Raw genomic sequence first — 12682 nt, 5'->3', positions numbered from 1 at the left:
AGTAGACAGTTTTCGATTATGGGATGTTGATATAGATGAACCATTTCCAGGTTGTATAATACTATATACGTCCAAATAACGTTGTTTATTGAGTTAGGGCGAGCGATTGATTATCCAGTGTGTTGAGATGGAGTCCGGCTACCGATCGCGAGTGCCCGGACGAAATATGGATGAGCATATGATCTGCCGATCGGCCACCAGATGGCGCTCTTGAACCGTTAGACAGTTGAGTGGAGCTCACCAGTACATCTCATGTCTCCGGAGGAGAAATATGATTTCGATCACAGATTTTTGAATTATTGATATTAAAGACGAGTTACGGCGTCTTCGGCAGAATGAGCATGGCGAGGAATGACGTCTAAACACGTCATCGGCGATTAAAGTGTTAAATTTTTTTTTTTTTTAATTAAATATTATAATTTTTATATATATATATATTTTTTTACCTCCTATAATAGTGGGGGTCGCGGCTCTCTGACACCGTTATTTGGGGGTCGCGGCCTGAAAAGTTTGGGAACCCCTGCCCTAGACAAGCTTAAAAAAATTATAAACTTCTTAACAGTTCTACAGTAAAGTACTGCACCTTTTATTTATTACGAACAAGAACAAGAGGTAAGAGGAAATGCAAAGTGCACACACTTTTTAGCTGGGCACAGTTTTTGGCAACCGCCTATGTCGCCTATAGGAAGCTCCGCCCCTGGTCTCGATGACGAAAAGAAGAACACCAATGGGGTGGCGGGTGGAAAAGAGAGAAGCATGCTTACAGGAAGCGTTGTCTGTCTGACCATTTTGAGGCACGACAGCAGTTAAAATAACAGGGTACCTGTGAATCGGAACCTAATGCCAAGCCCCTAATTACAGCCTTCAAACTGTGATTAGCAGTTACTGCATCTGTGTGAGACATATGGTTAAAGCCAACTCCCTTTCAAAGAGAGGTGTGTGTGTGTGTGTGTGTGTGTGTGTGTGTGTGTGTGTGTGTGTGTGTGTGTGTGTGCACGTGTGTGTGTGTGTGTGTGTGTGTGTGTGTGTGTGTGCACGTGTGTGTGTGTGTTGTTTGTGTGTGTGTGTGTATAGCGGAGGATAGAGGTGTAACTAGGTACGATGGAAGTTCTTCTGCCCCCAATCCGAGTCGTTTAATATTGAGTAACTGCAGAGTCCCGATTTGATGTTTGCATTGGGCCGTGTTTGCATTAAATATGCCGTGGTCGGCTCCCTAGGTGGAACAATTGAACAATTCTGGTTCTTCAATGCATCATAAGATGAGACATTCCTTTATTGATCCCCTTGGGGAAGTTCGGCATCATGGGGAGGGAGGTACAGATATGGGCAGGCTAATGGTAGAAAGACATGCATATAATCTGAATATAAAATAATAGAGAAAACAGTTTAAACAAAGGTGCAGACGAGGGTCTGTATGCCCTAACGTATATTATGTTACAATAAATTAGATTTTTTTTTATCTGAATATATATTATGAGTAAAAGTAAACCATATACACAAGGTGCAGTACAAGGTACCCCGACTGGCATGATATACATCATATGTTGTAGTCCGTGCAGGTTTTGGTAGGTTTAGGTACAATCTTTACACCTCAAGCACTGTTCCGCTCGAGGTGATGAATCTGGATGCTTTTTAAAAAACCTTAAAGGAACACGCCAACATAGCTTACCGTCTTCTCCAGAGAACGACAAGAAGATGGATACCAGTTTCCTCTCTGTGCGTTCAGTAGAAAGCTATCTGACTGCATGTTAGCCTAGCTTAGCACAATGAATGGAAGCGGACATGGCCGGTTAGCCTTCGGGAGAGGTGTTAGTTGGACAATGCCTAGGCAGCTGCGAGGAAAGACTGCGGTGACTGCTTTGAAGACACGGACTCGGGACAGTTTTGTGATGTGTGCAGATGCGAATGAACTGACTGAGAACATAACGTCTTATCTGAACTTTTGTGCAGCTAATGTTACCTGCATAAAATCAGTAAAATTGTATCCAAACAACAAGATATGGGTCTCTAAGCCTTGGAGATGAAAAAATGCCTTGACGAGAGAAGGGTTGCATTTACTAAGGGGCACAGAGATTTAGTTAAGGAAAAGAGGAATGAGATCAGATCTATCAGTACGAGGAATATGCAAGAGTATAAAGAAAGGGTAGAGAAGCAGCTATTCTCTGGTAACGCAAAGAAAGCTTGGGATGGTCTTAATGCAATGATGGGACGGGAACCCAGGAAACGGCAATATTTCCCCTCAAATAACCTCCTTTTGCCAATTATTTTAATCCGCATTACAGTAGATTTGATCCTGGACACTATGATACGGGTTGTGACAATGTATGCAGCGTCATTACTGATTATAATTGTATCAAGCTCAATGAGAATGATGTTGCTGCCTGCCTGGCTACAGTCAGGCCCAGTAAGGCCCTGATGGCATTTTCCAACTTAAATCTGTCCTTACTAAACAATTCTTACTATCTACTTGATGAACATGTTGTACCTCGGTCATGGAAATTGTCTACAATCATCCCTGTACCTAAAAAGGCTGCAGCCTCCTTACTGAATGATTTCAGGCCAGTTGCTCTGACCAGTATTCTGAGCAAGTGTATGGAGCGGGTCATTGTCAACCACCTGACAGTAGCCATAGGCAACTGTCTGGACCCGCTCCAGTTTGCTTATAAACGTGGACTTACAGTATAAACATTAAACACTTACATTAGTCAATTAAATGACTAAACATCTACAGCTGTCTAAAAGCTATGCAAGAGTTTTGTTTATAGATTTTAGCTCAACATTTAATACAATGACAACACATATATTACTGCAAAGGCTCCTGGATATTGGTACTAATGGTGGACTTATATTGTGGATCAAAGACTTTCTCACTGATCGACCTCAGAAAGTCTCTGTTAATGGCACCTTGTCAGAGCAGACCGTTCTAAACACCGGTGCTCCTCAAGGTTGTCTTTTATCTCCGATATTCTTTTCTATTTATACCAATGAAATGCAACTCAGAGATTCTACATTCCAGTTGTACAAATATGCTGATGATATGGCATTGATCGGGCTACTGCGGGAGGGTGACCTCAAGAGTGAAGAGTCATATTTCAGGCATATTGGTGTACAGACAGCACACTGGTCATAAATACTGGTAAAACCAAAGAGCTGACTATCAGCTGCAACAGTAGCCGGCTCCATCCAAGCCAACCAGTTACAATAAACGGTCAGTCTGTAGAAGTGGTGGAACAGTTTAAGTATTTCGGTACATTCCTGGATAAAAAAGATGATCTATAACAGTGGTTCTCAACTGGTCTAGCCTCGGGACCCAACATTTTCCTTAGTCATTAAGTCGCGACCCAACATTTTGAACCACTATGATTTATGTAAAAAAAAAAAAAATTGCAGTAATACGCAATCTTTCAAAACATGAAATAAACACAAAAAAGTGCAACAAAAGTGCAACTATTGCTAAAAACCCAATGAAATAAAAGAATAATACATAATATATGCTTCTTAGCAGATTTCTTAGCTTAACATAACAGACCTAAATTTGGGGGAACTAATGGGATAACTGAGTTTGCAACAAAAGTGCAACTAGGGCTAAAACCCAATGAAATAAAATAATAATAAATAATATGCTTCTTAGCAGATTTCTTAGCTTAACATAACAGACCTAAGTTTGGGGGAACTAATGGGATAACTGGGGTTGCAACAAAAGTGCAACTAGGGCTAAAAACCCAATGAAATTAAATAATAAATAATTATGCTTCTTAGCAGACTTCTTAGCTTAACATGCAGGGAACTAATGGAATAACTGGGGATGATGTTTGCTCCTGACAAGAGTCTCAGTCTGGGGTGATGGTAGACAAAGCAACTCTGAGGTCATGCTCAATGTCCAATCTGTTCCTCCGCTTTGTCTTCAGCTGGACCAGAGCTGAGAAGCCACTTTCACAAAGATAGGTAGTGGGAAAAAAAAAGTAAAAAAAAAAAAATAGATTTTTTTTTTTTTATTTTTTTTTTACACATACATCCGTGACCCACTCAAAATGGCCCCGCGACCCACTTTTGGGTCGCGACCCACCAGTTGAGAAACACTGATCTATAACACCTGACCCAGGCATGTTTGCAGCAATGGAGAGGCTTGAAGTAGTCAACGATTTTAAATACCTCGGAATAACCTTGGACTCAAACCTCACCTTCAAAAAACAGGTAAAAAAAAAGTCACACGGGCCGTAAAATGTAACATAGCCAACTTTATCCGAGATTGCCTCAACATGGAAACAGCCAAACTCTACTTCAACGACCTGCAAAAACACATTGACACCAATTCATTCAGTTCATAAACAGGCCCTGAAGGTGTTGGACAAGAAACCCTTTCGCCACCACCACTGTACCATCCTCCAAAAACATGCCCTGCTATGCTGGGAAAACATGCTGAAACTAAAAGATGCCAGCCTGATATATAAAATCCAACACGGTCTAGCCCCACCACCTCTCTCACAGTTTTTAACAGGAAGCAGCAGGTTCACCAGAACAGTGCTAGAGGGAAATGTCATCATCCCAGGGAGAAAAAGCGCATTTAGCAAATCAGCCTTCTCGATCAGAGCTGCAGAGTTCTGGAACACCATCCCATCACACATCCGCAGTACTAATACACTCAGGTCCTTCACACACACACACACACGCACGCATGCACGCACGCACACACACTCAAATCATGGCTGTTAAAAAATCAGGTCTGTGGCCATGACCATTAGCAAGTCACGTCGCAGTCCAGCTGCCCAGCCCCTGTATGCTTGCCTACTAGCCTGACTGTCCTTATTGTGGTTATGTGATTTATGATTATGTATATGTGTGCCTGCCATATGTGTGCCTGCCTATACAGTGTTTATACATGTATAGCTTTGATTTGTCCCTGTACACTGTTTTTTATAGATGCACAAATGCCTAGAGAGTAGGGGTGTAACGGTACGTGTATTCGTCCCGCAAATTTACGGTACGGCCGTCACGGTGCGGTACGTGCACCCATGCGACGAATACACGCACACATGCGCGCGCGCCAACAAACGCATCAACATTCTCCCCCACCGGACTCACAGGCACAATCAAATAAAAAGAAGAAACATACTTTTCCGGACAGATCATCTGAGCTCCACTGTGTTTAAATCCAAATAATCCTCTGCCATTGTTGTAATATGTCATCTGTTCTCTAGTATTCAGTCTGGTCGTGAAGTATAATTCTCTCTGGAAGTGAAACTGAAACTTAGCAAGGATAAGTTTAAAGGGGCAGTAAGCAAGTGGATGCCTGAACACAGAATGACACCAGTATCACTAATTACCACGGCAAGCCTATAGAAAATTATTCTATTTAATAATAATAATTATAATAATTATCATAAATATAATATATGAATTTAAATTGTTTTAAAAAATAAAAATGACAAAAAAATTATATTAATAATAATTATTATAAATATTTTTTTTCTGTTGTACCGAACTCGTACCGAACCGTGACCCCAATACCGAGGTACGTACCGAACCGTGGCTTCTGTGTACCGTTACACCCCTACTAGAGAGTGAATGTACAGAATATGTTTTAAAACAGTTTTTATATTGGCTTTAATATGCTTCTATTTCTCTGTTTCTTTTCTGGCTTAAACATCTAGCCCAGGGACTACAACTGAAAACTAGCAACCCTGCTAATGTTAGCATATTGTATTCATTTATAAATGTATAAACTGTTGATTGATATGCACTGTCCCTGATCAAATAAACTGAGTAAACTAAACTAACACCATGCGCCTTGTAGCTAACACAGAGTACATATTCAAGAAAACTATCCAACGCTTGTATCTTCTAAGAAAGTTGAACACCACAACCCTGTGATAGAGTCCTTAAAAGTAGTGAGGGAGGATCATTTGCAAGTCTTTTGCATCTCATTCCAACTGCTGTTTGGAGCAGCAAATTGGAAGGAGGGTTGACTGAAGGAAGTGTTAAGACGGGGAACATCTGGCGAGATATGGTGAGCAGCTCTAGTGTTATAGGGGAATAGATTTGCCAATTAATTTCTCGTTGAATGTAACAATGGCCAATTTACAGATGTGTATAAGTCACAGTGATGTGTCGAAAAGGAGGCATTTGTAGCAAACCTAATCGCTGAGTGATACAAAACATTAAGGCGATCAGGGACACTCTTGTAAATGACATCGCCATTAGTCAAACAATGGGAGAATAGACATTTGGACTGGGGGGCGTTTGGCAGAGTTGAGTAAAGCAGGAGCGATTCCTGTACAAAGAAAAAGCCTGGCTTTTATTTTTCAGTGAAGATGTAACTCGTGCTGAAAATGAGGCTCGGGAGATGTGGGCTGAGGACACGAGGCTGAGGACACAAAGTTGAGGACACGAGGCTGAGGACACGAGGCTGAGGACACAAAGTTGAGGACACAAGGCTGAGGACACAAAGTTGAGGACACAAGGCTGAGGACACAAAGTTGAGGACACAAGGCTGAGGACATGAGGCTGAGGACACAAAGTTGAGGACACAAGGCTGAGGACACAAAGTTGAGGACACAAGGCTGAGGACACAAAGTTGAGGACACAAGGCTGAGGACATGAGGCTGAGGACACAAAGTTGAGGACACAAGGCTGAGGACATGAGGCTGAGGACACAAAGTTGAGGACACAAGGTTGAGGACACAAAGTTGAGGACACAAAGTTGAGGACACAAAGTTGAGGACACGAGGTTGAGGCTGAGGACACGAGGCTGAGGACAGACAATTATGTTGGAGAGAGTCACAGAAAGTAAGCGTGTCTGGTTTGCAGCCGCCGCTGTTGTTGCTAGGCGACTATGGAGAAAGTTGTTGGAAGTATGGCGCTGTCTTAAAATATGTTTTCCTCCAGGTTCTAGCACTCGAACTGTAAGCACTAGAACACGCTGAGCAGCGCTGGAGAAGACGAGTCCCCGGTCGCCGCAGGGCCCGAGGACAACAGGAGTAGTGTTCTCGACTTCTCGTTAAAACGAACGAAGGACCTATGAATCATGTCTGATCTTCACTAGATGTAGCTTAACTGTAGGACTTGGGGTGAGTCACTAACAGAGGCTTTATACTGCGTTTGGATTTCTACAACAACAACAACAACAACAAAATGCATCTAGATGTGTTCTTCATTACATTTCATAATAATTCACGTTTTCGGGCCACAGCCCACCTCTATTTGCGCTTAATGGGCAACTCTTCTACCATCACATACATGAAAGTGTGAAAGGTACATGTTTTCTTCTTGGCATTAAGCTGCAGTGTAGCTCCTGTAGGGCTTCCTCATTGCTTAGGTCTTATAAATGAGTTCCAATTAAGGTTGGGTACCGAAGGGTACTGGCCGAATTATGTAGCCAAACGTTACACTGGATAGTTGATGATAATACACATTTAACTTCATTAGCTGAAACATTCTAAAATAATTTTGTCTGCTATAAGCCATTCCCCCTTTCTGTGCGTGTGTGTGTAATATACATATTAATGTCCCATCTCTTGGGTCTTTGGAAAGACCAGATGAGGTCAGAGGAGTTTGATAGTGTATATTGAGTATTTAATGTTGATATTTAAACATTAAAAATAAAGTATACATAGAAAATGGTTGTAGGAACGGTTTTGGAGGGGAGGTAGGGAGGGGTTTTAGTTTGTGTGGCGTGTTACAACAATAAATTAAATAACTAAATATTCTACTGCATTGTATGTGTCGCTTTCATGTACAGTATGCCTCACATTCACTCGCTCACACGACCATGCAGGGTGCCACCCTGCTCATCAGGGAGCACGCCGGCCAGGGTCAAGTGTCTCGCTTGAACCGGGAACCATTCCGATTACCATGCCTCGTCTCCACTAGCTGTGTTCAGCCTGGCCGGGGCTATCTGTGGTATGCTATGGTTCGGGTTTGTGTCTCCATTGTGTTTCTTGTAGGCCCCAGCACGGCTAAACCCTGGCTAGTGGAGACAAGGCCACAGAACGGCTAAACCCTGGCTAGTGGAGACATGGCCCCAGCACGGCTAAACCCTGGCTAGTGGAGACATGGCCCACAGCACGGCTAAACCCTGGCTAGTGGAGACGAGGCCCCAGCACGGCTAAACCCTGGCTAGTGGAGACAAGGCCACAGCACGGCTAAACCCTGGCTAGTGGAGACAAGGCCACAGCACGGCTAAACCCTGGCTAGTGGAGACAAGGCCACAGAACGGCTAAACCCTGGCTAGTGGAGACGAGGCCCCAGCACGGCTAAACCCTGGCTAGTGGAGACGAGGCCCCAGCACGGCTAAACCCTGGCTAGTGGAGACGAGGCCCCAGCACGGCTAAACCCCGGCTAGTGGAGACGAGGCCACAGCACGGCTAAACCCCGGCTAGTGGAGACGAGGCCACAGCACGGCTAAACCCTGGCTAGTGGAGACGAGGCCACCAGATGACCGCTCCTGAGTCAATGTCTATGTGTGTGTCTATGTCTGTCTCATTTACTTGTGTTTCTGTGTCCTTGTGTGTGTTCAGGGTCGGGAGGGCATGACCTGCTACTACCTGACCCACGGCTGGGCCGGCCTCATCGTGGTGGTGGAGAACCGACACCCCAAGTACTACCTCCACGTCTCCTGCGACTGTACGGACAGCTTCAACGTGGTGTCGACGCGGGGCAGCCTGAAGACCATCGACAGTGTGCCTCCACTGCACCGGTACTGACTCACGCACCCACACACACACACACACACACACACACACACACACACACACACACACACACACACACACACACACACACACACACATATATACATACACACACACACACACACACACACACACACACACACACAAAAACACACACACTACATATACAGTACACACACATACACCCACACACACACACACACACACAAAAACACACACACTACATATACAGTACATACACATACACACACATACACACACACACACACATATACAGTACACACACATGTACACACATACACTAAATGTTAAACCAGTGGCCTCTTCTGCTGCTGTCTTAGACCAAAAGCCGTTTGAAGAATATGTTTTGGCTTAACGGGAATAACCTCAATCAATGGATAAAAGCTGAATAGATCAAACGCTTAAACGATGCCCCTGCACATGTATACACACACACACACACACACACACACACACACACAAAAAGGAAAAATTTTCTCCTCCAGTTTTGCTCTCCTCCAACTCTCCTCTCCGGTGCTCCCAACAAGTGCCGGGGCTCAATATCTACCTCTCCCTGCTCCTCCAGTGGGCTCTGCACGGCCGTTGAGCAAATTGCACCTTGGAGGATCGTTGTGCCAGCGATCCTAGTAATCTAACCCCCCACCCGGCCTCCTGAAGCCTGGCAAGCCTGGTACCAGAGCGGTAGTCGTCCTCAGTGGTTCTGCCGGCATCATGATACTGAGGTCTAAGGAGCACATCACATTTTAGATTAGATTAGATTCAAATGTATTGTCATTATACAGCACAAGTACAGTACAACAAAAAGAGGTTTGGCATCCAACCAGAGTGCAATAGTAATATACAATGTACAGGTGATTAAACTGGGTATAAAATATATCAATTAGTACTACTGGGTGTAGTGCTAATCAGATGTATGTACAGAGTTGTAGTATTAATATGTACAGTGATACAGGTATAAAGACACTATGGTAAGTCATACTGGCCGGCAGCGTAACTTGTAAGAGTAGCATAACATATATATGGTATATACAGCATTATTGTACATAATGTGTTGTATGTATTGTATTGTAGTCAATAGTTAGGCTACTACAGCTCTCTAACCGCTTTTTCTTTTGCAAATTAACTTAAGAGAACTAGACAGTTGTTCCAGCCGTGCTCAACACAGTACACATAAATGTCAATTTTATCACCACCTGCTCCGCAGTTATGTTCCCCATTATTGTAAACCATAAAGAAGTCACCACGTGTGATGAACCATGTTTTTAATGACATTTTCCCACATCTTAACGGTAGTGCTGTCGTTTATCCTCCCTGCGAGAGTGCCATATCTTCAGCGGCGCTGTTTGAAGACACTCCCATGTGATGAACATGTGTTTAGTGGCGTCGTATATATTCATGTTCTCCTTTTGTTTATACTCACCTCTCGTTTCTTTGTTGTCACACCGCCGGTTACAACGGAATGAAAAGGCTACACGGCACACGCCTGTCGAAAAACAGACACGCTGAACATTGATTTATCACCACAAGTGTCTGAAGTGTATTCTCAAGTACACCGTCACTGTTAAAGACGCAGTCAGTGATCCAAAACAGTGGAGGCGTGTTTTTATCTTTCTTTTCTCTCGTTGGTTGACTGAGCTCTTCATACAAGGACTAACACTAGACAGTAAATGTCTGTTTATCTTTTTTTTTCTTTTTTTTCCCGCTGCTGTAAAAGCTTTGTTCACATTGGTAATGATGGTTGAAATTTACCAACACACTTCTCAAATTCAAAGGTGCTTTATTGGCATACATGTAAAAAAAAAAATTATAAAAAAGAAGTACAGTATTGCCAAAGCATTTACATGTAGATCAATACAAAGCATCAGTTTTTTGGTTTCTTAAAAATAAACAAGCTAATTAGCTAATTGTCCCTCTCTTTCTCTCTCTTTTTAACACACACATGCTCAAACACACTATCTCTCTCTCTCTTACTGTCACACACACACACACACACACACACACACACACACACACACGCACACACGCACACACACACATGAACACACACACATGAACACATGCATAAGATACAGCAAGATACAAGATACCTTTATTGTCACACAACCAGGTTGGTGGTATTCGTGATTGGTACAGAGTGTATTAAGCTCTACAGTACATACAACTGGAACATAGATACATTTACCCCCCCTTCCCACATTGGATACATACTACAGCACGACATGGCACAATAAATACAGCACAGCACAACACAACATAACACACAGAGGAGTCTAGTCCATCAGGTCGGGTGCTTGGTTAGTGTAAGGGGGAGCGGGGGGCCAAGGGAGTTCAGGGTCCGAATGGCGGTTGGGAAGAAGCTGTCCTTGAAGTTATATCATAGGAGGAAACATATACTATTTTCCATAACCGCATCCAACCAGAGTGCAAATTTGACAATAAAGTGCAATAGTAATATACAATGTACAGGTGATTAAACTGGGTATAAAATATATAAATTAGTACTACTGAGTAATGGTGCCAATCGGATGAATGTACATCCGAGTTGTAGTATTAATATGTACAGTGACACGGGTATAAAGACGGTATGAAAGAAGAAAAAAGACGGTATGGTAGTAAGTCGTACTGGCCAGCAGAGTAACTAGTAAGTGTAGGTAAGGGATATGTACAGATATAGATATAGTATCTACAGATATGTAAAAAGGATTATATGCAGGTATATACAGACGGATGTATTGTGGATAGATCAACACACACTACCCCGACATATCTGTCTACACACACTATCCCCCACCTCTCGCTCTCTCTACACATAGCCTTCAACTTGTACACACATTTGCACACATACAGCTGTCTCATAAGTATAGGTCTTTATCCAGATATCTCTGTACATCATATCTATCATTCATATTATGTACGTCAATGCTCCACTTAGTTTAGTCTACTCTCCTGTATAAATACTTTGTTAGCTCGTCATTCTTTAGAGATCTAGGGCCATTACTGAAATCTACAGTAGGTCTCTCCATGTTGCATGTCAACATGTCATTCTGTCACTGAACTAACTATCCTTAATCAAAGACTCTTGTTGTCCGCCTCCATGAATAATATCCGGTCAAATGATTCCACGTCAGTGGTAAACGGCGGAGTGAAACCGATTTACATTCAACAGAGTACAGACAGGAGACGGGCTGAGCTCCCCTCCACTCCTAAGCTTCTCTCGGCTGAGTAACCGGTACGTTGTGTCAGCAGAAATCTTACGTCAGGAGCAATGAGTCTATGCAAGACTGGAGACGTGTCTGAGGCTAAATATACAGGCACTTCATGCCTCGCTTTTTACCTGCCCTGGAGAGAAGCTGCTTGAGAGACTTTAGTTCTACTGCCTTCCTGCCCCCTGGTTCAACTCTAAACCGTAGGTTAAGTGGAGAAACAACACAGGGGTCGACAGATTAGTGGCTCTCGCATCCTCACCCCTACACCCTCCTACACCCTCACCCCTATATCCTCACTCCTACACCCTCACTCCTACACCCTCACCCCTACATCCTCACCCCTACACCCTCCTACCCCCTCACCCCTATATCCTCACTCCTACACCCTCACTCCTACACCCTCACCCCTACATCCTCACCCCTACACCCTCACCCCTACACCCTCCTACACCCTCACCCCTATATCCTCACTCCTACATCCTCACTCCTACACCCTCACCCCTATACCCTCAACCCTCCTAGACTGGGTCATAAGCACACATGTGGCTTCTATTTGAAGTGAGCTTGATTTATGTTTGTCAGCGATTTAAACTACCTCAAAATGGAACAAATCAAGTTAGAACAAATTAAATGCTCCCCGTGTTTTGTTTCTATTAGAAAAATGCACTCAATATTCCCCCCATATTCATTGAGCATTGGTTGGTCACCGTCGCTTGCAAACTAGCCACTGCTGTAGAAAATACTACATATAAACATCTTTATTTA

The 12682-nt window shown here is 43.3% G+C and overlaps 1 protein-coding gene across 1 annotated transcript in view; it reads left to right on the top strand.

Annotated features, from left to right (window-relative positions):
• capn15 (calpain 15) overlaps nucleotides 1–12682 on the top strand; it is a gene marked incomplete at its 5' end in the record, with an annotated part of 132473 nt that overhangs the window by 115345 nt on the left and 4446 nt on the right. Inside the window, one exon of the mRNA XM_084322971.1 lies at nucleotides 8517–8695. Coding sequence (XP_084179097.1) covers nucleotides 8517–8695 — 179 coding nt within the window. The remainder of the gene's footprint in view (nucleotides 1–8516; nucleotides 8696–12682) is intronic.

Source organism: Notolepis coatsorum, assembly GCF_963971535.1.
Source record: "Notolepis coatsorum genome assembly, chromosome: 10".
Taxonomy (NCBI): Eukaryota; Metazoa; Chordata; class Actinopteri; order Aulopiformes; family Paralepididae; genus Notolepis; species Notolepis coatsorum.
This window is presented reverse-complemented; position numbering and strand designations above follow the sequence as displayed.